The sequence below is a fragment of the Eucyclogobius newberryi genome, unplaced genomic scaffold, assembly GCF_026437365.1.
Source record: "Eucyclogobius newberryi isolate DKJ021-1_F unplaced genomic scaffold, fEucNew1.0.hap1 SCAF_10, whole genome shotgun sequence".
Taxonomy (NCBI): Eukaryota; Metazoa; Chordata; class Actinopteri; order Gobiiformes; family Gobiidae; genus Eucyclogobius; species Eucyclogobius newberryi.
In genome coordinates, this window is record NW_027315724.1 from 25,202,741 (window position 1) to 25,230,450 (window position 27,710).

General features: G+C 43.5%; 3 protein-coding genes across 3 annotated transcripts; 2 read left to right on the top strand and 1 right to left on the bottom strand.

The window, feature by feature from the left end:
* Nucleotides 1-3,391: 3,391 nt before the first annotated feature.
* On the top strand, nucleotides 3,392-11,055 carry LOC140379607 (transmembrane protease serine 5-like). Its single transcript, XM_072464289.1, has 17 exons — nucleotides 3,392-3,515; nucleotides 3,740-3,872; nucleotides 4,377-4,506; nucleotides 4,581-4,661; nucleotides 4,782-4,892; nucleotides 5,145-5,280; nucleotides 5,414-5,527; nucleotides 5,601-5,644; nucleotides 5,808-5,970; nucleotides 6,095-6,279; nucleotides 6,367-6,465; nucleotides 6,553-6,695; nucleotides 6,782-6,934; nucleotides 9,238-9,364; nucleotides 9,452-9,703; nucleotides 10,437-10,699; nucleotides 10,822-11,055. The coding sequence occupies exons 2-17, from the start codon at nucleotides 3,870-3,872 to the stop codon at nucleotides 10,954-10,956; spliced, it is 2,139 nt and encodes a 712-aa protein (XP_072320390.1). The 5' UTR covers nucleotides 3,392-3,515; nucleotides 3,740-3,869; the 3' UTR covers nucleotides 10,957-11,055.
* A 484-nt stretch (nucleotides 11,056-11,539) lies between these two features.
* dixdc1a (DIX domain containing 1a) lies at nucleotides 11,540-19,084 on the bottom strand. The gene is made up of 15 exons (XM_072464290.1): nucleotides 18,766-19,084; nucleotides 18,515-18,666; nucleotides 16,884-17,041; nucleotides 16,428-16,591; nucleotides 14,589-14,678; nucleotides 14,394-14,447; nucleotides 14,261-14,311; nucleotides 13,905-14,009; nucleotides 13,728-13,781; nucleotides 13,529-13,612; nucleotides 13,273-13,434; nucleotides 13,125-13,191; nucleotides 12,874-12,982; nucleotides 12,541-12,649; nucleotides 11,540-12,292 (listed from the first exon to the last, which is right to left on the bottom strand). Exons 2-15 carry the CDS (start codon nucleotides 18,535-18,537, stop codon nucleotides 12,209-12,211), a joined length of 1,314 nt encoding a protein of 437 aa, XP_072320391.1. The 5' UTR covers nucleotides 18,538-18,666; nucleotides 18,766-19,084; the 3' UTR covers nucleotides 11,540-12,208.
* A 4,316-nt stretch (nucleotides 19,085-23,400) lies between these two features.
* On the top strand, nucleotides 23,401-26,078 carry nkapd1 (NKAP domain containing 1). The gene is made up of 6 exons (XM_072464291.1): nucleotides 23,401-23,511; nucleotides 23,729-23,822; nucleotides 24,616-24,704; nucleotides 24,876-25,010; nucleotides 25,095-25,148; nucleotides 25,237-26,078. Exons 2-6 carry the CDS (start codon nucleotides 23,754-23,756, stop codon nucleotides 25,670-25,672), a joined length of 783 nt encoding a protein of 260 aa, XP_072320392.1. The 5' UTR covers nucleotides 23,401-23,511; nucleotides 23,729-23,753; the 3' UTR covers nucleotides 25,673-26,078.
* Nucleotides 26,079-27,710: the final 1,632 nt, after the last annotated feature.

Sequence of the window (27,710 nt, forward strand, 5' to 3'; positions counted from 1 at the left end):
CCTGTCTAGTGAAGGACCTTGACGTTATTGCGATATATTGAGTTTGTGCGATAGCGGTTATTACAGCCAATTTTGCGATACGTTTGAGATACATCGTTATAGTTTAATGCCGTACTGCGGAACATTCAGAACAGATGAAGCCCCTCCTCTCCAGAGCTGAGTGAGGGGCGCAGATTGAGTGCGAGCCAGTGTTAATGCAATCGCCTCTGTTTAATTAGAGTAAGCGTGGTGGGCAGCTCAGACAAACCACATTAGCTGCCATCTGCTATGCTCTTAGTCGCTCACCCTCACCATCATTAGCCCGTACAAGACAAGACACAAACACATACATGACAGCTATTTATTCACCCTGCCACTTCCAATACACGCATTACTGTATCCCGTTTAGAGACCGCTGGGAAGATGTGCTCTGCTCACCACTCACAACTTTACTGTCATCGGAAATGCTATTGTCATTGTTCAAGTTTCAAAATAGAGAGCGACGGGGGGCAAATCAAATACAATATCAACGATTGGCTGATGTTACATTTGCGTTATATTTGCTCAAGACTTGAGAACAAAAAATAAGTTTGAATTTGCACGGTCGAAGAGTCCGTTCATCTGTTTTTCTATTAAGAAGGATGGAAAATAAGTGTGTTACTATTGTTATTATTATTTTATTTTATCAAGAGTATAAGAGTTTTTTATATAAGAGTTTTTTTCTAAAAGAGTGTATTTTTTATAAGTTATCTGCTTTTTATTATTTACTTCTGCACCTACTCTGTATTGCAACATTGAAATTTCCCCATTGTGAGACAAACAAAGGCTAATCTTATCTTATCTTATCTTAAAATACACATTTCTAGCCACAAAATTGTACTTCTTGAGCTTCATCGAATGTATAACTGCCTTTACGTTCCAAATATCCAAAATAGAAATCCATAAACATTGAACGCTATCATTATTTGTCAGGGATTGGCTCCACAAAATTGTCATATTAATCGTCTATGGCTCAAAGTCCTTTCAATAATCACACATTTGGAGTTAAATAATGGCACCGATTTCTGAGGAAATTGTGAAAAAAATGATTTAGCTTTTGTTTATTTACACTGATAAAGAAGACGTCAGTTTTTGTGTCATGTGGAAGAGATGAGACATGAACCATAGTCAAATCTGACAGTTATTAACAGTGAATTCCAGGTACTCGACTTTAAATAGGCGTTCATTGAGATGTCACGTGAACACAACCTATTTATAGTAATTTATGTAATAGCTTATATCAGCAGGCCTAAAGGACAAATGATTGTGTGGTCAACATTTCTGTGAAAGATTGTCCAGCCAAAAATCTGCTAAAAAGTCATCAAGTGTCATTTATCCTACAAATTGTGATGCAAAACAGAATAGTACATGTGTCTGAGCAGTTTTCATTTGCCAAAACCATTATTTATTTATTTTTGTATTTTTTTCATTTTTGCCTAAAATTGGCAGGAATTTAGAATGTATTTGCGGACTCAAGGTTCTTTATTGGCTACAAAACACAGCCACTCTCATGAATTATTGTGGGGGAATCAATACAGCCAACATTTAAAATACACATAGGACAGAAGCAAACGATGATGAAGAACACCAGGATGAACGTGACTTTTAACAATTCCAAAAACAACCACAAGATGGCAGCAGGCTACAGGCGCTGAGAAGCTCTTTGAGCCCCAGTGGAGGCAGGATTTACAGCTCCACAGAGACTGAAGGCAGCAAAGCTTTACAATTACACAGTCACAGAGGTGGTCAGGGTCCCACACTGAGCAGCATCATGATATGTATCCAACCAGAGCACAGCTTCAATTGTTTTTTTCCCATCATGCAGGAGGGGGTAGATTATTTACAGATTGCTAAACGTTATTATCCTTAATTATGCCATCATTACTTGCAGTTAAAATGCCGGTAATGACTCCAAAAATAATAGATATGCAAATAGGATTACATGCCTAAATCAAATTGAGTACAAATAAGATAACGATAACAATTATATGACAAAATAATTGTGATTAAAAAGGGCAAAAACGTATTGTATGTATTGATGAATGAAGAATGTTAAAATAAACTCCTCTTTCAATTGTGTCTTTACTGTGTAAGTTGGCCTTTTTTTTTCTACATAATTTCATTTGACAAAACAGCCAGACAACAATCTGATCACTCACATCAGATGCAACTGTTCACATGACATGTCAATCATCTGATAATGCCAGAAATCAGATCATCAATACATTTTAAGTGTGCGTTTAAACATAATAAGAGGTACATTTGGCTCACGGCTTCAGACATGGTGTTTTGTGCTCACAGATTGACCAGAGACTGCAAAACTACCTCCGTCTGTTAATGTTATCTCTGCTGGAGGACACAGCCAACAATCGAGACAACACACATGATTGAATCTGCAAATGCCTCCGTGGGCTGGACTCACAAGTATTCCCCAGCGTTCGGGACACTGACAGACTGCTGGTGATGTTGGAGCTTTGGCCTCACAAACGCGCACACAAACGGAAAGGCTGCGATAAGAGCAGATCTGATCCAATCTCAGCACAGCAGACAGGGACAACTGGCCTCTGCAGACGGGGAGCGCTCCAAACTGGACCGCAGCCAGGATCACCGGAGGAGTTTCTCCACCAAGAGCGTCCAAGATCGCCCAATGTGACAATACTCGCTCGAGCTTTAGCCAGAAACACTCCTAAACTCCTAAATGTTCTTCTTGAATTAGCTGTTGAAGCTGCGGAGTTGAAATAAAACAGAAGAGGGAGACACAGTGCAGATAGTCCTTCATTGTGAAAGCCTTGCTGCAGGTATAATCCCACCTTTATTATTAACATGATTAGACGCTTTTATGCATTTGACACGGCTAATCTTCATCCATACTTTACAATCATTTACAGCTCTACTAAAGTAAGGCAAAGGCAGTAAGACAGGAGCTAAAAAAGCATTTCTGAATGGTTGTATTGTCTCTTAATTACGGATTTTATTTCAACATGTTTCAAGATTGAAGAATTTATTGCTATTGCTTCAGGTAACAATTAAATTAAATTAGCGCCTCAATCAATCAATTAGCATGGCATTGATGTTAGATGTTGATGTTTTAATCTAACATATTTTCATATAGACCAACATAAAAAAATGTAATTATGATAAATATATGGATGGCTTTGTTAAAGGAAAAGACTTAAAAATATTGATTAAAAAAAAGCTACACTATTCAGAAATAACAGGGTTTATTTTCTACAGTGCTCTTGATATGAAGGCGCACTTGAGTTCTTAAGTTGTTTTGAGAGCCTGTTACAGTTTTGAACAGAAAAAGCAGAACTTTTGGCTTGTGAAAATGGACAAGGAAAGAAAGCTTGTGTCTTGTATGTGCGCAGAACAGATGTGAGTCCGGGCTTGAGCGCTGAGAGACGATACGGGATTCTAAATGACAGCAAATTGACGGGATATGAGACTTTTCAACAATCTGTAATAATGACCTTCTTCCCGAACCTACAAACTGCCAGGTGATCACCGGTCGCGCTGTGAAAGTGGACAGTTTTTGGCACAGGTACGAGGGTTACCTAGCAACCGAGGGTCCTATCAATGTCCAGCTCGGCGGTATCTCTGGAGATGCTCCGTCAACAAAGACCTGGTTCAGCCTGCAGCTCGCACCGGCCCCATGATCCCACAGGGCAAACAACAGCCTCATTCTCTGCACCACTGCTGACCTCATTGTCTCTTTGTCCAGGGAAAATCCACACTTGCATTCTGTTAAATGGAGTATCAACTGTGAGTGGAACAGACCTGCGCCTCCAGCTAAGGTCTACAGATGAGGACAAACACACACTTCTTTACTGGGGATTATAAGGAAGGAAAACATGGTAAGAACCAAACATCTCAACTTCCTTTTACTTTCTTTACTTTTACCCATCCAACGTGAACACAGACACTAATCTTACCTGTAGGCACTTTATATACCGTCGTGCAACATATGCTGAACTCTACCCAAGCACAGTGACCTTTCAAATATATACCTTTTCATATGTACGGTACGGTAGGGCCATTCTATAACAGCAAGGTTTGTGTCTCAAAATGTTTGCTCTAGTTATAACAAAGGGTTTTCCACCAGTCAGTCCCAGGGCAGCTGTGGCAGAGGAAAAGCTAATCACGTCCAAGTGTCAATGAGGAGTGAATTAACAATGCAACTTGCTAGATCCATTCAGTAATTGATTAATGATTAAAACAAACAAACAAACTAACAAACTGTAAGAAAAAATGTGTCAAATCTAAACAGAATTATACTGTTATTTTGATTATTGCCATCTTCCGTCCTCACTCTGTGGACTTGGTCAACAAGGACGGCCCCTGAACTTCAATGTTTACAGAGTAGTGATGGAGAGTCATTATCAGTGATTGAAAATCCAGCAGTTGTCACTTCAACTTTTCAGCCAGACAAAACGTCAGGACTTGTGGACATCAAGGACGTGCAGTGCAGAACCTGGTTTCATTCTTTTGGTGAGCTCCCGGAGCATTTTTGGTGAAGGTTTCTTGTGTTATTTTGAAATGTTCTAATGTTAGCTTTGCCCTAGTTCACAGACTAGTGAGGGTTTTGGCTGCATTGTGTGCTGTTGGACTGCTGGGGGGTCTGGCAGTTGGGGTCTGGTTTCTGGGTAAGTGCAGCAGATTCTATTATTGAGTCCAGGTTAGATAAATACAGCCACAGCACTGTAATAATCATAGTGTCCATAGGGTGTTATGCTAATGTCTGCGTAACTGTATTTTCTATGCAGTCAAACTACTCTTAAGGCCTACTTCCACTCACAGTCCAGTGGGTTTGGGCGACACCAAAGAAACCTCTTTCTGCAATGTAACTGACATTTCTATCGCCGACTCCAGAAAAGGTTTGTTTTCCCAAAGATATTTATTCATTCAGCATCAATATTGAACCAGCGGGCTGTGTGTTGCTGTCTAAATCATTACACCAGGCTGAACTCTACCTCTGGAGTGTGTTGCACAGAGCAGATTCATTACTGTTCCAATTCTTCATTCAATATGTAATGCTTAGAATGGATATTTACTACTTTTCCTAGAGATGTATGCTATTGTTTAATAAGTATTTATCTCTGAAAGGATTTTGAATCAATCAGGTTCAGTGTTTTACAGAATCAGTCCAGAGAACTCCCTCCTGGAGATCCAGCTGGGACAATTGCCCACCTGGCTGCCCGTGTGCTACGAGAGGTGGAACTCTTCTCTGGGAACACTGGTCTGTCGGCAGCTGGGCTTTCTCAGGTATGTGCAGTACTGTAACACATATTTAAACCCACATATACAACTTGTGGAGAAATGGCTGTTTTTCGCAAATGAGTTTATGTGTCATTTTCTTAACACAAAATACTTATTTTTCAATATTCCCTGTTTTTAGTCTAACAAAACATAAAGGGGTAAATCTTACCGATATTGGACCAAGCTACACTGATGGTTTTATACAAATTGCTCCAGAAAACAAAAGTGGACTGGAAAATATGTGGCAGCTAAGGTAAAGCATGCATCAATGGAAATATATTAACATCAGTCAGGCATAATTATTTATCCATTTTGTTGTCGTTTAGGGGGAGTTGTATCACAGGAAAGGTTATCGCTTTGCAATGTTCTGGTGAGCTAATTAAACATTTTCTGATATACAAAAGCCTAGTTCTTTAGTAATTGTGGAGTTAAGGTGTGCGTGAAAGGCAGACTCAGTGATGGATGACACCTGCAGCAGCAGTGTTACACCTTCTCCTGGTCGGGCCTGTGCTGATGAATGGATCTCTGTGTAGAGTGTGGGACGAGGGCAAAGCTGCCCAGAATAATCGGAGGCATTGAGGCCACACTGGGCAGGTGGCCGTGGCAGGTCAGTCTTTACTACAGCAACCGCCACAATTGCGGAGGCTCCATCATCACCAGCCGCTGGGTCGTCACAGCCGCCCATTGTGTTCACAAGTAAGCCTCTGACCTTTTCAGTCCCAAAGTTCAGAGGTTACTCACAGTTGTAATCAGTTTTGCCAGCTGCAACACCATAATATTAGATCGGTCTCTGACATTGGTGCCTGTCCACTTCTTACAGCTACAGACTTCCTCAAGTGTCCAACTGGGTGGTCTATGCTGGCATTATCACACGCAGCTCTGCTAAAATGGCACAACACACAGGATATGCTGTTGAAAAAATAATATACAACAAAAACTACAACCACAGAAGCCATGACAGTGACATAGCCCTGATGAAGCTGCGGACACCACTGGATTTCTCAGGTATTTCTGCTGCACCAAAATACTGCAATGCACTTATATGCACAGAAACAAACTGAATTCACTTGTACAATCATTTCGCACAAACAGATACAATACGACCAGTATGCTTGCCACAATATGACTATGATATACCAGGAGGAACACAGTGCTGGATCTCTGGATGGGGTTACACACAGCCTGATGGCAGTAAGATCCACACTAAAACAGCTTAAGTAGTACACAAAAGTATTTCAATTAAAGTCTGTAGTGACAGGAAAACTATTTCATTTGCAGTACAATCACCAGACACTTTAAAAGAAGCTCCTGTTCCTATAATAAGTACAAAAAAGTGCAACAGCTCCTGCATGTACGATGGGGAAATCACATCCCGGATGCTTTGTGCAGGATACACAGAAGGAAAAGTGGACGCCTGTCAGGTCAGTACTATGTCCTGTGGGATTTACAGTAGACGCAATCACTTGGACATGAAGGAATCAGAGTGTGATGTGTGCTTACCTTTCAGGGGGACAGCGGGGGACCACTGGTGTGCCAGGACGATAACGTGTGGAGGCTGGTGGGAGTTGTCAGCTGGGGGACAGGCTGTGCCGAGCCTAATCATCCTGGTGTTTACACCAAAGTGGCTGAATTCTTGGGCTGGATCTATGACATGATTGAGGTGAGACAAGTTTACAACACCATGAGCCACACAAGGATTTTTTAAACAATATCAAAATGATTTATGATGCTTGATAATTACCTTTTATGTTATTTTTGCAGAATTACTGAGGGTGCGGAACAGCTGGAGGCTAAACATGACTTTGGCTTGGACTTCAAGACATGGCTGTTACTAAGCTCAAAAATATTTAAAGAGTTAATGCATATATTTGTTATATTTTTATGTATATAAAGTATCAATATATAAAGCATATGTTATTTAAAAATAAAACAATGACATTTATTTCCGTTAATAAGATGCAGGTGCTCTCTTCACCGCCTGGGGGCGTTGGTAAAGCGCCTTGTGTGACAAAGCTCCAAGAACTCACTCCGTTACCATGGGAACCTACAACAGTAATTTTGCTTACTCATTTACACGCTATTTTAGCCAACGAATAATGCAGCTTGGATTTAAATGTTACGCTGTAACATGTGTAGAAACACGCGAAGTAAAATTTAACTAACAGAACGTAAATTATCTATTTATTTATTTTTAAAAACTTGCTCACTTCAAGTCAAGAATTTCAAACATTATTAAGCTAATTTGTGTTAGCATTAGCGTTAGCTTACTTCACCAAAAAACAATCATGCCATCTTCGGGAGGCAGAAAAGAGGACGTTCTGCAGCAAGTCAACCACTTCTGGACCATGTTGGATGAGCTTTCTCAAGATGACCCGGAGGCTTATCGAAGATTTATAGAAAACCAAATGAAAGAAGGAGCTGGATACAGTGCTGCGCCTGAGGTCCACTCCAGCATCTGCACACACATGCTGGTGAGTCAAACACACAGGACAACACAGTGAAACACAACACAGTGAAACACACAGTGACACACACAGTGAAACACACAGGACAACACAGTGAAAAACACAGTGACACACACAGGACAACACAGTGAAACACACAGTGAAACACAACACAGTGAAAAACACAGTGACACACACAGGACAACACAGTGAAACACACAGTGAAACACAACACAGTGAAACACACAGTGACACACACAGTGACACACACAGGACAACACAGTGAAACACACAGTGACACACACAGGACAACACAGTAAAACACACAGTGACACACACAGTGAAACACACAGGACAACACAGGACAACACAGTGAAACACACAGTGAAACACAACACAGTGAAACACACAGTGACACACACAGTGAAACACACAGGACAACACAGTGAAACACACAGTGAAACACAACACAGTGAAACACACAGTGACACACACAGTGAAACAAACACACAGGACAACACACAGAATAACACTGTGAAACACACAGTGACACACACAGTGACACACACAGTGACACACACAGTGACACACACAGTGACACACACAGTGACACACACAGTGAAACACACAGTGAAACAAACACACAGGACAACACACAGTGAAACACACAGTGAAACACACAGAATAACACTGTGAAACACACAGCGCCACACACAGCGACACACACAGTGACACACACACGTGTGAGACACTATCAGAGACAAATGCGGTGCTAGAATATTAGGGTACAACAAAGTATTTTAATTAAATCTTTAGATATTAAACGTAGCCTTAACTCCATTCAAGATTCAACTGCTCTACTGCAGTGTTTCCCAACCTGGGGGCCAAACCCTAATTTGGTCCTCAAGATTCTCAGATTCCAGGGGTTTCTGAAAAAGAGCTCCAAACCACAATTATAATGAAGCTGCAATGTTTCCCATTCTAGTCTCTTTTGGCCCCCGTCTAAAACAAGCTGCAACTTGGTATTAAAGACTAAAATGACTTGTATTACCATAAATTACATCATAATCTATGTTGTCAGATAGAGGTGGTGTTTGGGGGTCACCAGCGTAACCACTTGTAAAATATGAGTCACTGAGATGTAACTAAGTACGCTCGAAGTACATAATCTATGTCAGCCTTTTGTCAAAAATCATTGTTTTAGTCCCTGACAATTTATATGTTACTTTCTGTTACATATTCCTTTCTTAAACACACATGTCGCCCTCTTACACATTTACACTGCAACACTATTAGGACGCACAGCTAAACATGGCACTCCGACGTTAGTTTGCAGTATATAATCGCTCATCTCTTGAGTTGATGGAGATTTAAATGACGGAGCGTTTTTATGATGGGGGTAGTCGACGTATTCCCACTGAGTCCCATATGGAGCTGTCTCATTTGTCTCTTGTTTATTGGCTTTCGAAAGTGTACGTTTCACCAATTATTTACGATACAACATCTGTGTCCTCAACAGGAACCAGATCAGGGGCTGCTGTACATCAACCTGTGCGGCTGGGCGCGCGTGCCAGCTCCCCAGCAGCCGGGCGAGCCATTACCCTTGTGCGCCGGGAAACTGGAAACGGAGGCCGAGGGAGGTCAAGGTAAAGACAAGAGACGGAGCCAATGCGGCATTACGAGCGGGCGTGTTTTTTAGACGACCGTTAAACCCGCGCGCGTTCACCCCGCAGGGCCCTACGCCGTGCTCGATGTCGCAGTAAATCCTCGGCTGCTGCGAGACTGCGAACCCGAAGAGGCCGAGATGAATCGGCTCCACGCTCTCCTCCTGAACGTCGCGCGGAAGCAGCACAACCTGAAGTTATCGCCGCAGTACTCTCCCGTTAGCTCAAGCCCCAGAAGTACCGCGGAGCACTTGCACCGTCGCCTTGGATTTCAACAATGGCCCGGTGTGGTTAATAAAGCCGACGACGGAGGAGGAATAGGTATCGCACAATGTGTAGAAACTGCTGGATTTATACTGTTTATTCTAGTTATGTGTATTTTTAAGATCAGCCTTGAAACTAGTGCTACAGCATATGGCTTGACCAATAGGGTATACCGTATTTTCTGGACTATAAGTCGCACCGGAATATAGGTCGCACCAGCCAAAAAATGCATAATAGAGAAGAAAAAAATATATAAGTTGTACTGGAGTATGAAATGCGGTTGCAAGTGTGAAAATAACAAATTGTATCACATATAAGTCGCGCCGGAGTATAAGTATAAGTATAAATATAAGTGTAAGTCGCACCAAAACTATGAAAAAAGGTGCAACTTATAGTCCGGAAAATACGGTAACTTTACATTTTCATATATTTATTTTATGCACAAAAACAAGTATTAAAACGAGCATCCTTACCGTGAGCGGGCTTGCATCTCCACAAACCTGACTCGGCTTGGAGGAGCTGTTTTTCGTGGAAATGTTGTTCCCTTTGTCTGCAATATTCCACAGTTTTGCATTAAATGTATCCGTCTCCATGGAGAAGTATAGTTAATCATGCAGGTGACGTACCACCTCCATCATACTGTTACTTTGAATAATTACCGTTTCAAAAAATATGTAATTGTATGAAAAGACAATATGCTTAGTCAGTACCTAATAACAGATCCGTGTGTGTTTATTCGTGTCCCATTTTCTATGGCGAAGAAAATATATTATGCCTTGTGTTTTTTCAGTCTGTCAAACACCGGCTTCCCTCCTGCAGAAAATGTCCTCCCGACTTACAGAGAAAGAGGAGGAGATCACTGTTCTTGCACCTACAGAGAATAAAAAGAAAGATTTGATCCAGGTCCTCTCCTCCACACGAGCGCAGACGCAGAGGCCGGAGTACCTGCTCGAGGTGAGGCCCGGAGCAGCGGGGGCCCCTCGCCGCGTGGAGCTGACCGTGGTGCTGCCAAAGGTCTCCAACGTGTCCGAATGCCAACTGCAGATCTCCAAGGTCAGTGCCTCCAACGCAACACGCTTGAACCATGTTATAATGAACGTCAGCGCAAAGGCATAATTGCACTTTTTGTGTCGGTTTGGCCTGAAACTGTGACACTGTTTTTGTCTGTTCTGAAGGACGACGTCTTATTGGAAGTAGAAGATGTGTACCGTTTACTGCTGGATTTTGCTCATCCTGTTGATGAAGACTCTGCAACTGCCGTGTTCAACAAGAAGAAACGACTGCTGACTTTGAGAGTGAACATTTTGTAGTTTACTTCAGAAACATGGAACAATCATGACATGTCGCATCACTAGATTTAAGTAGTTTTGACTTCTTATTTCTGGTTTGGGCTCCACCGCCTGCTTATTCTTCCTCCTGTTATTTCTTTACCTGTGCTGTTCCACTCCATAGACACGCGGATGTGACCAGGCCAAGTTACAGGTCAGATCTGTGGAATGGTATGCATGTATTTCAAGAATGTATGTTTTTCAATGTATTTAACTCGTGAATTTGAATAAATTTAAGATTCATAAGTTTAATGTTATACTGTGGAACATTCCAGGCAAAGCAATAACATCTCCATGGAGACAAGTGCGATATTTTAAGTGGGATTGGATTTTTCCCAGTTATTCTTTCTCTTGATGAGTGAAAATGTAACCAAACTAAGGTAAATAAAGCAATTTTTCAGTGTAAATTCTACTCTGTAAAACCCATTTACTGCAATGATTTAGCTAATGAGGACAATGATACATGTAGAGTTTATGATGGTGTAGGGTGGGCTGTATAATGATGTCAAGATGCAGCATTTCACACGACTGTATAATTAGGCAATAACCGACAACAACTGAGCCATGCAGTAATTCGTGTTTATTAATTAAAACATGGAACACTATTTGGCAACGTGAACACGTGGAAAAAACAGTAAACACTATTGTAAATTTGGCAAACTCCGCCCCCAAGAGCTTGAAAGGCAATGTTGTCATGGAAAATACCGTGTCAAACTTCCATGTATCGCATTACCGTATTTTCCGCACTATAAGGCGCACTTAAAAGCCTTTAATTTTCTCAAAAAACGACTGCGCCTTTATTATCCAGTGTCTTATATATGGATGAATTTGTTTTGTGCTTACTGTCCTAGAAGCGATTTTATGTGGTACACGTTTTGTTTCGCTTAATCCGGTCTGCCTTATATATGAAGAATGATCGGAAATAGACCATTCATTGCTCCTTATAGTGCAGAATATACGGTACTCACTATTTAACAATCAATATCTTAACATGAGATGGCAAATTTTGTGACGTGTGCGTCGCTTAAATATACAATACAAATGCACGTGACGTCCTTTTGTATGAAATAGTGAGTTGAGGAACTTCTTTTTTCAAAAAACGAGTTACATCCATTGGTCCCAGGTCATTGTCTTGTACTTCTTAAAGCGTCGTTAACAATCACAATCACAAATACTTATTAAAGTGGTTCCTTGTGTCATCCAGTGAGTTTTCGCGGAGGTTCGCAGGTTCTGTCTACCTCCTCTCGCCGTGGTCCTCCTCAACCCACGCCACGATCTTCCCCTCCCAGCCGGGCACCACCGCTCCGTCTTGAAAAACCTACACATTGAATGTTCACCATTTTACATATCTGACAGAATATATACAGAACATGCACGTGGATAACGAGCGAAGATCCAGACACTAACTGGGAATGACGACTCTTGTGATATCGGTGTCTTTGGGATGTAAATGAGTTCTCCAGCAGCGTGGGTAGACATGCTGTGACTATTATTAGCATATTATAACCCATAGTTGGCGTTTTATTTTCCTGAGAGGAGAAGCAGCTACTGTAATTTCCCCAGTACCTCCTCTTTGACGGTGCCGAACTCCGGGTCAAGGGCTTTGAAGTGGTATCGGAAACTGCCTTGTCGGTCCACGGCGGCCTTGAAGTCCCTCAGTGTCACCTCGCCCAGCCTGTAAGTGCAAGCCATCATTCATTATCCGTGCACATACAGGACGTACTCGCACACACCCACACAGACATTAAGCTCCTCCGGGATAAACATTTAAAGAGCCAAACCACAGAGGAATGCATTTATGTCCTGCTTGTACTCGGCTCAGGCCCTGTGCCCTCACACACGCACAGATCATTTAGCTGACACGGCATGTACAGCAAAACAAAATACATGCGTGATCACCTTTTGGGGATGTTAATCAGAAAGGGGGTGAGCGAGCGATCGGTGAAGTAGAGCACTTTGGTGGAGACGGCTGTGTCCAACCCAGGGCTGCTTTGGGAGTGGGCCATTTCTGAGAGTAAATTATAAAAGCAACAGACAATGTTTTTCATAATCCCACTCTCAAAGGACTAAAAGAATTAACAAACATTTTGGAATCAGTAGTCAGATGAGATGTGACAGGGGTGAATAGATTCAACAAAACAAAGCCTCACTTGAGCCTTGGGGCCACGAGTCACGGTCGGAGGAGTTGGCTCTGCGTCCTGGTGATTTGAACTCCTCCTAGAAAAGGCGTATGACTCAGACTCAACACACACAAATATTTGTTGATTTAGCTTAAAGAAAGATTTGTGTGTTACGCACCCCTTTGTCCTGTCTGAGCTGAGTGTCCAGAGAATGTAAACGATCCATGAGACTGGCCACGCCCTGCTCCAAAGTGTCCAACGTGTGATGCTGCGGGTCATGACCCGAGAAACTGTCCCGCAAACTGCGCAGAGCTTCTCTGACTAGCTGCAGCTCCTCCCCCTGTGAACAAGCCATGCAGTACCTTTAATCATAGTCACAAAAAGTGGGTCAAATTAATTTTACCATTAAACATGCACCACTAAATAGAAAGTACCCGTCCAAGGTTTACTTCATGTGCTTTATATGGGACTTCATTGGACTTGTGTTGCTGCATTAATCGGTCCCTCCTCCCGATCTGCTGTAGTTGTGACAAGTCCGATGAATGTCATAAATCACCAGCAGCACACACATAAATGCGTGCACATGTGTGCACCCTGAGAGTACACCGGGGTATAAATAATAAAGTACAATACCTCATATTCGCTCAGTAATTTGTTCCGTTCACTCAATTTATGTTTGAGCTCTGCCTGCAAACACAACATATCACACTGAGAAATGAAGGCACCGCTGTTTGTTTCCACATTAGCTTCAGCCTGGGGTCACATAGGACACACATCATAGTGTGCCAAATGGATATAATAACATCTTACATTTTCCCCTTCCAGCTGATCTTTGGCCATGTTGCACCTCAGCACCTCCTGCTTGAGCTGCAGCACAGTGTCCTCCTGCACTGCCAGGCGCTGCTGCAGAGCATCCTAATGAGACAGGAATACATCAAAGAAGTGGCAGCAGCAGAAACCCAGAACACTTATAGGCCTCGTGCACCTGCCTTGTTGACAGCATGAGACCACCATGAAGGCATAATATGCTCAATAAGACATGAATATATACATTTACAGATCAAATATAATCCAGGAGCGACACAGCAAAACACTAGGGTGCTTAATAAAGGATACTGCTTTATCCTGTATCCAATGAAAGGGATATACATAGATATACAGTTTACCTTGATGGCCTGGACGTGGCGCACTTCCTGTTTGTGTCTCAGAAGCTCCCTCTAAAATGATAAGAATCAGAACAAGTGCACATAGTTTCTCATTTCCATTATATAAACTCTAATTAACATTTGTGTGCCGTACCTTAAGATCAAGGGCTTCTTCCACGCTTTGGTCCAAACGGCTCCGGATTAAAACCTTTGAAAAAAACAAAAAAAGGCATAGATAAGTAGCATGTGTGATCATGTGAGAGGTTCCTTTGAGAAAAGATCATGACAAATCAACATTCTGGTTAGTGACACGGACATTTGGTTGAATTGGACAGAGTGGGTGTTGTACCAGTTGCTGTTCGGCGTTGGCTCGACCGTCGCCATAACTCGGTGCTGCCTCCTGGTCTTCTTCAGGGAGAGAGCCGTGAAGCAGCAAAGCCTGGGAAACAAAAGCTGTGATAGCCATCTAAACTCAACACACTCTATTGACATAATCACAAAAATCAATAAAACAACCGCTAATGACCTGACTAATTGTTCTGCAAATTGCGCACACAAAAGAGGCAAAGTAAATTATTGAACATTCCACATTCGTTTAAGTAGACCTGTCTTTAAACGTAAAAAAGTGGAGGTTTAATCATCAGACAATGACAAATGTCTGTTAAATAAATCACAAAAGTGTTGAAATATCACCTTTACTTTTTTTAATTGTGATTTTTATTGTATCGTACAGTGATTTTAATCTATTTTTATAGTAAAGCACTTTGAATTGTGTGATTGACTGATTGATTTAACACATTAACTTGACACAAAAAAAGCAGAACAATTATACCATTATGGTCGTGTCAGATATCAGAGTGAGGAAAGTAAAAACAGGTCTGTAATTAGAATAGAATGTCTGACAGAAGTTAGCAGTTAAGCAGTTAAGCAACGCAGTTCCACAACATTACAGAGAACTTCTCCGGGGATATTAACAAGGCCATATTGGGAGAAAGTTTTAAAAATCAGACATCCATTGATTGAGCCTTGAGGTCAAAGTCAATTTATATCGACTTTTCTATTCACGGATTGAAAGGATTATGTGTAGGCGGTCATAGGATACGGAGTGGTAAAACCTTTAACTCACAGGAGTCAAGAAAGATGTGATTTAACAGTGACTTAAATACGGAATTTGCTTTTTGTTCATATTTATATATATATATATATATTTATTATGATATTTATTTAGTTATTTCGCTTTTCTCAGGAATGGGACGTGGACAACTGATTAATGAAGGTGATGTACAGATTTACTATTAAGAGTATTAAGGAAGAAGTCCCATTTAAATTCAGGGTATGATCCCAGGGAGAGTGGTCTCTGGTAGTGTGGAGACTAAGATAAGATAAGATATTCCTTTATTGTCCCACATGGGGAAATTTCATTGGTGCAACGCAGGTAGATACAGAGGTAGATACAGAAGAACAGATCACTTATAGGAAGTCTGAAAAACACTTTCAGTAGAAGATCTCCTATAAATAAATAAAAAACTCCCATAGACAAATAAATAAATAAATACATAAATACCATTGCATGTGATCACGACAGTAATTGCACATGAATATGTGTCACGACAGCACATAGATTGCACATGAATTTCACAGTAATTGCACAGTAATTGCACATGAATTCCAACAGCAATTGCACATATGACAGAATTGCACATGGTTAGGTCAGTATTGCGAGTGTTCAGTACTAACAGTGTTTGTTATAAAGTCTGACAGCAGCAGGAAGGAAAGACCTGCGAAACCTTTCCTTCACACAACAACTAATGTATGATCCCAGGGAGAGTGGTCTCTGGTAGTGTGGAGACTAATGTATGATCCCAGGGAGAGTGGTCTCTGGTAGTGTGGAGACTAATGTATGATCCCAGGGAGAGTGGTCTCTGGTAGTGTGGAGACTAATGTATGATCCCAGGGAGAGTGGTCTCTGGTAGTGTGGAGACTAATGTATGATCCCAGGGAGAGTGGTCTCTGGTAGTGTGGAGACTAATGGACCCTTCAGTTTGTCCATGATTTTTTTTACAAAACGTTGTAGGCGTGAAACATTCATATGAGAGTGTACGCGGCACAGAACAGGACTGTGCAGGGCCTGTGCTTGTACTTTAACAAAGTGAGAGCACTAGTTTTGGTCTATTAGTTGCTCAAATACCTGAAGGCGGAAGACCATCCTCCGCGCCTCATGCATCTCCTTCTCCAGCTGCTCCTGGTGGGCGTCCAGCTGCTCCACCCAGGACTTGTCCTCCTCCTGCCCATTCTGCCCATCCTGCCCGTCCTGCCCCAGGGACGGACACAAGCCGCAGAGCAGCACCTCCTCTGAAATAGAAGCAGGCACACCAGGAAATGAAAGATTTAATTTGACGCATCCAATTTTAATCTTTTAATTATCAGTTATTCACTATCATTGCTGACATGAATGCTCCTGATTAAAAGCATCAAAAAGCATACCACTGAGACCACTGAGACCACTGAGAGGGGAATCATGGTATTTGTTAGCGGGTGATATTTGTTAGGCAAAAGCACATCACATAATTTTGTCCTCAATATCAAATCATCTGTTATTACTGTAAAGACTGTGTAAACTCTGTACAGTGTGTTGTGCTCAAACCTGCGGCTGACTTCTTGTCCGTCACGTCGGAGTTTTCCTCCGGAGGTTCCCGTTGGACCTCAGAGTGATCGTCGGCTGAGTGGGCTTTAGATTCATCCGTGGTATGAGGGATAACGTACTCCTCTTTAGGCGAGTGTGCAGGGCTGGCAGAGGAGAGGCTGGAGCAGTGAGCAAGTGCAATGAGTGCATTTGCAGTTTCTGCCTGATGATAGGCAATAAATAGAAGGTGCATACAATATTACAGAAATAATCCTCCGTGGGACACATGACTAGTATCTTAAACCACAAATGCAAAACAATTAAGCCATAAGTAGTTTCAGCAATACTCTGTCTGAGGCACTTTGTGTACCATGGACTTTGAACAGTTTGTAAGTGCAACAACAGGCAGCTTTGAAAACCAGTCCGAGCAGGAATGCGTGCAACTGTCATGTTTCACGCAGGAAATTCTTGACATAGTTTGCTCCCCCTTTCGCTGTAATTTCAAAACATTATGCAGCGCACTTTGTGAATGGCCTAATAATGATGTGGCTTGTGTTTTGTGAGTTCAGAAAAAGCACCCCCAGCAGCCCAAGGTTGAGGCCAGCTGTCACGTCGACCGGGTTTGTTTGACTACGCGGCTCGAATGCCCTGCGCCTTAAAGCTTTATTTTGCCCACTGTGCTTCCATTTCTGAAAGGAAAACAAGTGAAGATGCAGAGTGCGACAGAAATTCATATCCCTGGTCTTTAAGTTAAAAATACACCCTTGTGAATTCAGGGGCTAAGTTTAGAAAGCCCCAAAAATCTCTGCTGGGCATTTGGACAGTTTAACATGTCATGACCAAACATATGCAATGAGATCCAGATGTGGGCCAATAGGATTTAGTCTGCAAAGAAAGAAGTACAGCTCGTTCTACTACGAAACAGATGAAGGCTATTTGTGCCACACTTGGTCTTGATACAGTTTAAAAATACACCTCAGTGATTCAACTAAGGACAAAGTAAATCCAAATTTAGATCTAAGATACCTCCTGCAGATGGCTCTTGCTGTCTTCTCAACAAGATTAATTGCACTGGGTCATGTAAAAACAAGAAGTGAGCATCTTATCTCCTGCTGCATTGATTCTTCCCTAGTGTTTGTCTAAAGAGAATCAAAGCCTGCAACTAATCTGGCCATAGCAGACGATGACATTTTCAAGATAGATTCAGGCTTCAACTCAATAAATGTGTACTGATATGACCTGCTTGTCTGTAGCACTGGCAAAACACTATCTTAAATTCAGATTTTAAATTCAGATAAAAAGGAAATGTGATTCATAGAGTAAAGTTTGACAAAGGAACTGTCTCAAGTTCTGATCCAATAAAGCAGTACAACATTCTAATTTTCTACATTTAATTCTAGGAGCAAATGGATGAGCTGCTACAGGAAGTTGGCCGTTGCTAGGCAATAGCAGCCTTGAGCTTGTGCAGAAACGCGGGGGACACACCCACACCTCCTGCTCTGATTACTGAACAATAAGCTTTGAGCATTAACGTCATGTTGTCATGGGGAATACACCTTTGTCAAAGAGACATGAGCTGCTGATTCTGATGATCCGCTGCCAGGCCAGAATCCTTACAGGCAGAGCAATAGCAATGAACAAACAACACTTACCATTTCATCTGTTTGGCTCCCATGCTGCTTCTCACAGGCTTAACCTCCAGTACATCCACAGAGCTGCATCTGGGTGATGCCCTGCTTCTGAGTCAGGACCATAGCCCAAACACAGCCAGGGGCAGCGGGGAGGGGAGTCTGCACGTCGCACACTGTGTTCAATCACAAGTAACAGCATGTTCAAATCCTCTGCAGAGGCATATTCCTAATGTAAGAAAACCCAAATCCTAATGAAAAGCCATAACGCATACCTCTAAATCATAGCAGGGCTCGGGATCAGCTGGCAAAGGCGGACTCACGCAGGGAGACAGAAGGAGGAGGATTGTGCTCAGCGGCTTCTCATCGCTCGCGCCTGGTGCTTCAGCTCCCATTCACAACACAATGTTTTTTCTGTTTCTCCTGGACACCGAGTGATGCAGCCTTTGTGCATCTTTCACGCCGACTCCCTCCCACCCTTCCCCCGTCTCCCTGTCCTCAGCTCCGTGGCGGTGTCTTTTGTAAAAGTCCTGCTTCTTTTCAGCGCGCGTGGATGTCAGACATGGTTGTGTCTGAGGCGCGCCCTCCCCCACAGCTCTGTGCTCAGGCTCCTCCACCCCGTCCTCCACCCACAGCTCTGTGCTCAGGCTCCTCCACCCCGTCCTCCACCCACAGCTCTGTGCTCAGGCTCCTCCACCCCGTCCTCCACCCACAGCTCTGTGCTCAGGCTCCTCCACCCCGTCCTCCACCCACAGCTCTGTGCTCAGGCTCCTCCACCCACAGCTCTGTGCTCAGGCTCCTCCACCCACAGCTCTGTGCTCAGACTCCTCCACCCACAGCTCTATGCTCATGCTCCTCCACCCCGTCCTCCACCCACAGCTCTGTGCTCAGGCTCCTCCACCCACAGCTCTGTGCTCAGGCTCCTCCACCCACAGCTCTGTGCTCAGGCTCCTCCACCCACAGCTCTGTGCTCAGGCTCCTCCACCCACAGCTCTGTGCTCAGACTCCTCCACCCACAGCTCTATGCTCATGCTCCTCCACCCCGTCCTCCACCCACAGCTCTGTGCTCAGGCTCCTCCACCCCGTCCTCCACCCACAGCTCTGTGCTTAGGCTCCTCCACCCCGTCCTCCACCCACAGCTCTGTGCTCAGGCTCCTCCACCCCATCCTCCACCCACAGCTCTGTGCTCAGGCTCCTCCACCCCGTCCTCCACCCACAGCTCTGTGCTCAGGCTCCTCCACCCCGTCCTCCACCCACAGCTATGTGCTCAGGCTCCTCCACCCCATCCTCCACCCACAGCTCTGTGCTCAGGCTCCTCCACCCCGTCCTCCACCCACAGCTCTGTGCTCAGGCTCCTACACCCAGTCCTCCACCTACAGCTCTGTGCTCAGGCTCCTCCACCCACAGCTCTGTGCTCAGGCTCCTCCACCCCGTCCTCCACCCACAGCTCTGTGCTCAGGCTCCTCCACCCCGTCCTCCACCCACAGCTCTGTGCTCAGGCTCCTCCACCCACAGCTCTGTGCTCAGGCTCCTCCACCCACAGCTCTGTGCTTAGGCTCCTCCACCCCGTCCTCCACCCACAGTTCTGTGCTCAAGCTCCTCCACCCCATCCTCCACCCACAGCTCTGTGCTCAGGCTCCTCCACCCCGTCCTCCACCCACAGCTCTGTGCTCAGGCTCCTCCACCCCGTCCTCCACCCACAGCTATGTGCTCAGGCTCCTCCACCCCATCCTCCACCCACAGCTCTGTGCTCAGGCTCCTCCACCCCGTCCTCCACCCACAGCTCTGTGCTCAGGCTCCTACACCCAGTCCTCCACCTACAGCTCTGTGCTCAGGCTCCTCCACCCACAGCTCTGTGCTCAGGCTCCTCCACCCCGTCCTCCACCCACAGCTCTGTGCTCAGGCTCCTCCACCCTGTCCTCCACCCACAGCTCTGTGCTCAGGCTCCTCCACCCACAGCTCTGTGCTCAGGCTCCTCCACCCACAGCTCTGTGCACAGGCTCCTCCACCCCGTCCTCCACCCACAGTTCTGTGCTCAGGCTCCTCCACCCCGTCCTCCACCCACAGCTCTGTGCTCAGGCTCCTCCACCCCGTCCTCCACCCACAGTTCTGTGCTCAGGCTCCTCCACCCCGTCCTCCACCCACAGCTCTGTGCTCAGGCTCCTCCACCCCGTCCTCCACCCACAGCTCTGTGCTCAGGCTCCTCCACCCCGTCCTCCACCCACAGCTATGTACTCAGGCTCCTCCACCCCGTCCTCCACCCACAGCTCTGTGCTCAGGCTCCTCCACCCCGTCCTCCACCCACAGCTCTATGCTCAGGCTCCTCCACCCCGTCCTCCACCCACAGCTCTATGCTCATGCTCCTCCACCCCGTCCTCCACCCACAGCTCTGTGCTCAGGCTCCTCCACCCACAGCTCTGTGCTCAGGCTCCTCCACCCACAGCTCTGTGCTCAGGCTCCTCCACAGCTCTGTGCTGTATAGTGCTCAGGCTCCTCCACCCACAACTCTGTGCTCAGGCTCCTCCACCCACAACTCTGTGCTCAGGCTCCTCCACCCACAGCTCTGTGCTCAGGCTCCTCCACCCCGTCCTCCACCCACAGCTCTGTGCTCAGGCTCCTCCACCCACAGCTCTGTGCTCAGGCTCCTCCACCCACAGCTCTGTGCTCAGGCTCCTCCACAGCTCTGTGCTGTATAGTGCTCAGGCTCCTCCACCCACAACTCTGTGCTCAGGCTCCTCCACCCACAGCTCTGTGCTCAGGCTCCTCCACCCACAGCTCTGTGCTCAGGCTCCTCCACCCCGTCCTCCACCCACAGCTCTGTGCTCAGGCTCCTCCACCCACAGCTCTGTGCTCAGGCTCCTCCACCCACAGCTCTGTGCTCAGGCTCCTCCACAGCTCTGTGCTGTATAGTGCTCAGGCTCCTCCACCCACAACTCTGTGCTCAGGCTCCTCCACCCACAGCTCTGTGCTCAGGCTCCTCCACCCACAGCTCTGTGCTCAGGCTCCTCCACAGCTCTGTGCTGTATAGTGCTTAGGCTCCTCCACCCACAACTCTGTGCTCAGGCTCCTCCACCCACAACTCTGTGCTCAGGCTCCTCCACCCACAGCTCTGTGCTCTGGCTCCTCCACCCACAGCTCTGTGCTCAGGCTCCTGCACAGCTCTGTGCTCTGGCTCCTCCACCCACAGCTCTGTGCTCAGGCTCCTCCACCCACAGCTCTGTGCTCAGGCTCCTCCACCCACAGCTCTGTGCTCAGGCTCCTCCACCCACAGCTCTGTGCTGTATAGTGCTTAGGCTTCTACGCCCTCTCCTTCTGTTTGGATGGTAACATAGAACATCAGATGTTGTGTGAAAACATCAACTTTGTGCATGGAATCAATGCAAAACCACTTTTCTACTTATTTTTATCTCCTATAAATTATGTCCTGAAATATTCATTTCATTTAAACACTCATTTAAACTATAAAACATAAACAAATAGCTAAATTGATGTTGTATTTGGCCCAAGTAACATTAGTGCTCCTAATAATAAAAATCTGTTAAAAAAAAGTGGTGGTACTAATTTGAATGTTCTTAGATACTGGAAAGTACAAGCAGGTACTTTACTTAAGTTATAGTACCCTGTTTATAAAACGCAATAGACTCGTAATGACAAACAGCAAACATTATATTATTATTTAAATTATTATTTAAATAAAAATCTATTTTGATTGAAGAAATATTTGGGTTTTATTTTAAATGTAGAATAAAACACAAACAGTGACGTGGCCACTCAAAGTAAAATCATCTCAGAGCTGTTGACAAAACAGACATTTGGCCACAGGGACAACTCGCACCAAATGAGTTGCAAAAGGAGGGCACATTGTGTGTGAAAAACTGTTTTCATACAAACTCGAAAAGATTTACCCATCCAATTTCTTATTTCAGTGAACTCAAAGAGATATGCTCAGAGGAGCCCTGAGCGATAAGATTCACTGCTGAGACTCTCATCCATTTTATTGTCAAATACACTTCAGATGCATTCTGCAAACTGGTATTTGGGTGAAAAGAACTACTGTCAAAGACTATTGACACTTTGCATTAGTCAATGTCATTTCCAGATTTGTATCATGTAACAGACATCTTATTAAAGAGTAATCCTGGGAATTTATAAAAGAAGATTTTACTACTTAGCCTATATTAAATAGCATATTTATTACAATGCTATCACACATTCATCTGTGAGAGATTATATTTACTTATGTAAATCATTTGAAAACGGAAGATCATGTGCCGTCATAGACTGTTGAAGTGTAAATATACACAGGTAAACTTTGGAACGCCCTTCCTCCCCAAATAAAGACTGCACTTTCAGTTGATGCTTTTAAGTCTCGTTTAAAAACGCAACTTAACCCGGCATTAGAATTGTGTGCTCCTCTGACTGTCTTTACTTATTTTGTATAATTTATATTGTTTTCAATTCGTTTTTATTTGGTTTGTATGTATGTATTTATGTATGTATTTTTTATTCTTTATTGTTTTAAACTATTTTGCTTTTGCTTGTTTTGTACACTCTGCAGCACTTTGGAGAGTAATTGGAGGTAATCAAAAGCAAACTTACATTAAGTAGCTAATTCATGATGATCAAATGACTGGTGACCAACCTCCCACAAGAACAAGAAAATATACTCAATAATGAAGACAAAGAAACTGACAATACAGTGGTTTCCTAAATTCAGGGCTGTACAATGTGCTGCCTTGTAATGGAACAAAGATGGAAACCAAGCCAATACAGCCAATAAATAATATACACGGGTTTATAACAATAGAGAACATCATTAGCTACTGCCAAAGCCATAAATACAATTATAGTGTTGTGACGGACAGAGTACTCATCCAATTATATTTCAGAAAACGTCACTTTACGTCACTGTACGCGACGCAACTACGCGTCACGTGCGCTCAAGGCGGAAGTAGCCGGCGTCATTTTTGGACATGATTTATTTTTGTGTTAACTCTCGTTTTTAAGGATATATTATTAAGGTATTCGGCATTCTAACACTTTCGCCGGTCACTGTACACTACATGGCGTATGTGGTGTGCGTAGATGTTGATAATTTCGCGTGAAGATACAAGCTAATCCGCTAAGCTAACATAAATGGCTGTAGTCCATGCACAGTTTTACACGAGTTTAGACCGCAAATCTGCGCCGTTTCAGAGGCATCGATGTGCGTATTCACTCTTGTCTTTTGACTTGTAGGCATTGCACATCTCCGGGTAGAACGATGTCGAGACAGCCCTTGGGAAAGACGCTTCTGAGGAACGTGATCCGACACACTGATGCACATAACAAGGTAAACAAAAGAAAGAAAAACAGGTTACACTGAGTTTATTTGATTAACACTGAAGGGTAGTGCCAGACTGGGCAAACAGGGATAGTATTCATGGGTTTAAGCTTCCTGATTTATGCAACAGACTGAGGACTTTATCCCATTCGAACGATTTATTTATTTATTTATTTGAATTGTGGTAACGGTCATAGACGCTCATGATTCTGAAACCCATGGATAATAAATGTGTTTATTTGTAAAGAATAGGACAGAGGTTAATCTTTTGATGGGGCTCAATGGATAACCCGTCTTAATTTTGACACTGGATTGTTATTTTGAAGGTGCCTGTGTAACTATAATTGTGATTACAGGAATATGTGACTCCTGGAATATACCACAGTATGTTTCTTTCTTTTGTTTGGACGATGATGGTACAAATATATTTTTATATTCATAATTTTCTCTCATATATTTGAAGTATACTTCTCTTTTTTTCAAGTGTCTTTAAAAATAGTATAGTTACTTTTATTCTCATGACAATGTAATGAGCAAGTGTGTTGCGAGTGTTATTGTTATGGTCCACGTTATTTTTCAACTATAGGGGAGAATTTTAGACTATAAAGAGATCTCCATAGTCTCCGTCATTAATGTGAACAACACTGATAGCATTAAACGTTTTTAAATCCGTTAAAATAAGCATTAGACCTCACCAGGTAAAGGTCAGGTCTGTAGAGAGGTTTCACTCTTTACAATTTCATGTATTTAATCAAACTCTAAAAATATAGCTGGTACTACTTACTTACTTTAATCACTGCAGATCCAGGAGGAGACAGACATGTGGAAAATGCGAGAGTGGGAGCTCCAAACGCCTCAACGCAAACATTTGTCAGCAACAGCCAGTATGAGGTAAGACTGGGAATATCCCAGTTTAATTTAAACCCGCTGAATGCGAGGCCCATAGAATCTAAAGCACCTCGGAGATTTGGTCTTTTATTGTAGAGAGTGTTTTGCCCCATCACTCTCTCTCTCTCTCTCTCTCTCTCTCTGATTCATTAATTGCTGATTGTTGTTTTCCAGGGCGCACATGCACTGTGATCGAGAGTCGGATCCATCCACACACATCAGCAGAAGTAGAGTTTCGGAGCACGATGACAGAGAGGCCAGATACTGGACTAAACAGCTGTATGATTTTGAAGACAAAGATCCGGACAGGTATAACACGGAGTCGGCGCAGGCATTTTAAATAAGATAATGCAACAGATAGATGGTAATTTATCTCATGTTGTGTTTTGACAGATGGGGACACAGTGGCTTTAAAGAGCTCTACCCAGAGGATTTCACTAGTGACAGGTGAAGCAATGTAAATATTTTTTGTCCAAATAATTTATTGTGAGAGTTAATAATGTGGCAGTAATGTTATGTTCAATTACTATTCTAGCGACTCCAGTGATTCACAGAAAATGACTAAAGTAAAGAAATCCAACAAGTCTGGTAAAGAAGCCAAACTGTCAAAGCGTTCCAAAAAATCCTCTCGTAAGAAAAAAAAGAAGAAGAAGAAAAAAGAATTGGAAAGCAAGCGCACAAAAGCTGAATGCCGGAGCAGTGGAAGCGATGACGGCGTCGCTGATAAAGACAGACGGAGAAAAAGGAGCAAAAGTCGACATAAAAACAAGAAAAGCGTGAAGAGATATAGGGATTCTGACAGCAGCTCAGTGGACAGTGACAAAGACAAAGAGAGACACTCTTGCCGGAGAAAAAAAAGCAAGCAGGGCTCTCACAAACCCTCAGACTCTGGGCCGGACTCAAAAAAAACGAAGAGGAAAGATTGGCAAGCGGCAGGAGAGGAAAGTTCAGATGGAAGTTCTGGAGACTGAGATACTGCAAATAACGAGCTCAAAACTGCAGCCTGTTGTTTACCCGACAGCACAGAGGTTTCAGACGTTTCTCTGCACTCTCGTATTGTATTAGATATCAACAATCCTGAGCCGTCTGTCTTCTCCGCGGGCGATCGGGCGTTCTTTGTTGCAATCAGCACAACTGTGGCTCGGCGCCCGCAGTACAGCAGCAGAGTCAGCAGGCAGCAGGGCAGAACCGGTGGGGTGTGTACTTTCTGCTTCAAAAGGAAATGGGAAGGCAGGTTCATCCCTTGATAAGTGGCTTTCTTTTTAGGATGTTCAAGTCTCTGGGAGGCCGTGTATCCACAAATTGAAACTTCATTCTTGATTATTGTTGACATGTTTTATAGTTGCTTGCAAAAGTAACGGTATTCGTATTTCTGGAACTTTTCCACGTTTTTTTAAGTCATGACCATAAACAAATAAATTGTATTGGTATTTTTTGTGAAAGGGTCAGAAATTTTGTGATGATAGCTGATATTTAATGTTGTGTTAAACACCTCCTGTGTGTAATCTAATCTGAGTATACATGCAGCTGTTATGTGAGGGACACAGAAGTTTGTTAAGGAGAAGTTGAGCAAACAGCATCATGTAGGAACACACCGTACAGGTAGGGGATAAAGTTTAAAGCAGGGTTAGGTTATACACAGATTTCCCAAACTCTCATGGAGCGCAGTTCAGTCCATCATCCAGAAAGGGAAAGAGTATGGCACAACTACAAATCTATCAAAACATGGCCATCCAAACTTACAGGCGGAACAAGGAGCGCACTGATCAGAGATGAGCCAAGAAGCACAACTCTGGAGCCGCTGCAGAGATCCACAGCTCAGGGGGACAAGGATTCTGTCCAGGACAACTATTAGCTGTGTACACCACCAATCTGGCCTTAATGGAAGAGTGGCAAGAAGATGGCATTGTTGGAAAACAGCCATGTGGAGGCTTTTTGGCATAAAAGTAAAACGATATGTGTGGTGGAAAACAAACCACACATGACTCTGAACACACCCTTCCCACTGTCAAACATGGAGGTGCAGCTTCATGCTGTGGGGCAGCTTTTCTACTGCAGGGACAGAGAAGCTGCACAGAGCAAATGGGAAGATGGATGGAACCAAAGACAGAGCAATTTTGGAATCAAATCTGTCTGCTTCAGCAAAAGACCCCAAACATAAAGCCAGAGCTACAATGGAATGGTTTAAAAGAAAACATTCATCGTGTTTGAATGGCCCAAATCCAGACCTAAATCCAATTGAAGATCTGAAAACTGCTGTTTACAATCTCTCTCCATCAAATGTGACTGAGCTTGAGCTGTTTAGCAAAGAATGGGCAAAATATCAGTCTTTAGACGAGCAAAGGTGGTAGAGACAAACAAGCCTGAACACCTTTTGCACGCTGCACTTTTCAGCTTTTTATATTAAAAACAATTATCTGGAAATCATAATCATAATTCTGCTTTTGCTTCACAATCGTGTGCCACTTTGTGTTTCTCTTTCACAAAAAGTACCAATGCAATTGATTTAAGTTTGTAATTGCGTCCTGTCAAAACGTGGAAAGTTCCATGTATGTTTTAGGTAAATATGTAAAGACTATAGGTAACAATGACCATAATTATATGGTCAAAAAATACTGCAAAACACAGCCTTATTACTGTGAGTGAAGTAACAATGAACTCAACAAGATGTGTTGTAAAAGTGAAAAAAAATCGATGCCATAAAGTATTTGAGCAGATGGTTCGTAGTTGGTTCTTAATTTTACAATTTGTTAGAGCAAAAATGATAATTGAATCATGTATTGTGAATAGAAAAGTACTGTTACTTCTTGACCTGGGCCAAATCCAGTCTGAGGCAGTTCTTTTTGTGATGCAAAGAATACACCTCTACGGCAGCCGCTCGTGATCAAAGGGAATAAATGTAGTGATTTGCGAGAATTGCTCCTTGACTACTGCACAGAGGGGACACTTCTCTGCTGGAGGAACGGGCCGTGAACCTTATACTGAAATATTTCTGCAATCACATCTGTG

Bases quoted from the DNA above. Each gene is read 5' to 3' on its own strand.
- nkapd1 (XM_072464291.1), top strand. From the start codon at position 23,754: ATGTCGAGACAGCCCTTGGGAAAGACGCTTCTGAGGAACGTGATCCGA. The intron at 23,823-24,615 runs GTAAACAAAAGA...TAATCACTGCAG, and splicing joins ACACTGATGCACATAACAAG to ATCCAGGAGGAGACAGACAT. The intron at 24,705-24,875 runs GTAAGACTGGGA...GTTGTTTTCCAG, and splicing joins TCAGCAACAGCCAGTATGAG to GGCGCACATGCACTGTGATC.
- LOC140379607 (XM_072464289.1), top strand. The intron at 4,662-4,781 runs GTAAGTGCAGCA...TTTTCTATGCAG, and splicing joins AGTTGGGGTCTGGTTTCTGG to TCAAACTACTCTTAAGGCCT. The intron at 9,365-9,451 runs GTAAAGACAAGA...TTCACCCCGCAG, and splicing joins GGAGGCCGAGGGAGGTCAAG to GGCCCTACGCCGTGCTCGAT.
- dixdc1a (XM_072464290.1), bottom strand. From the start codon at position 18,537: ATGGGAGCCAAACAGATGAAATG. The intron at 14,312-14,393 runs GTACGGCACACA...TTATCATTTTAG, and splicing joins AAGAAGCCCTTGATCTTAAG to AGGGAGCTTCTGAGACACAA. The intron at 13,782-13,904 runs GTAAGATGTTAT...TTGTGTTTGCAG, and splicing joins ATCAGCTGGAAGGGGAAAAT to GCAGAGCTCAAACATAAATT.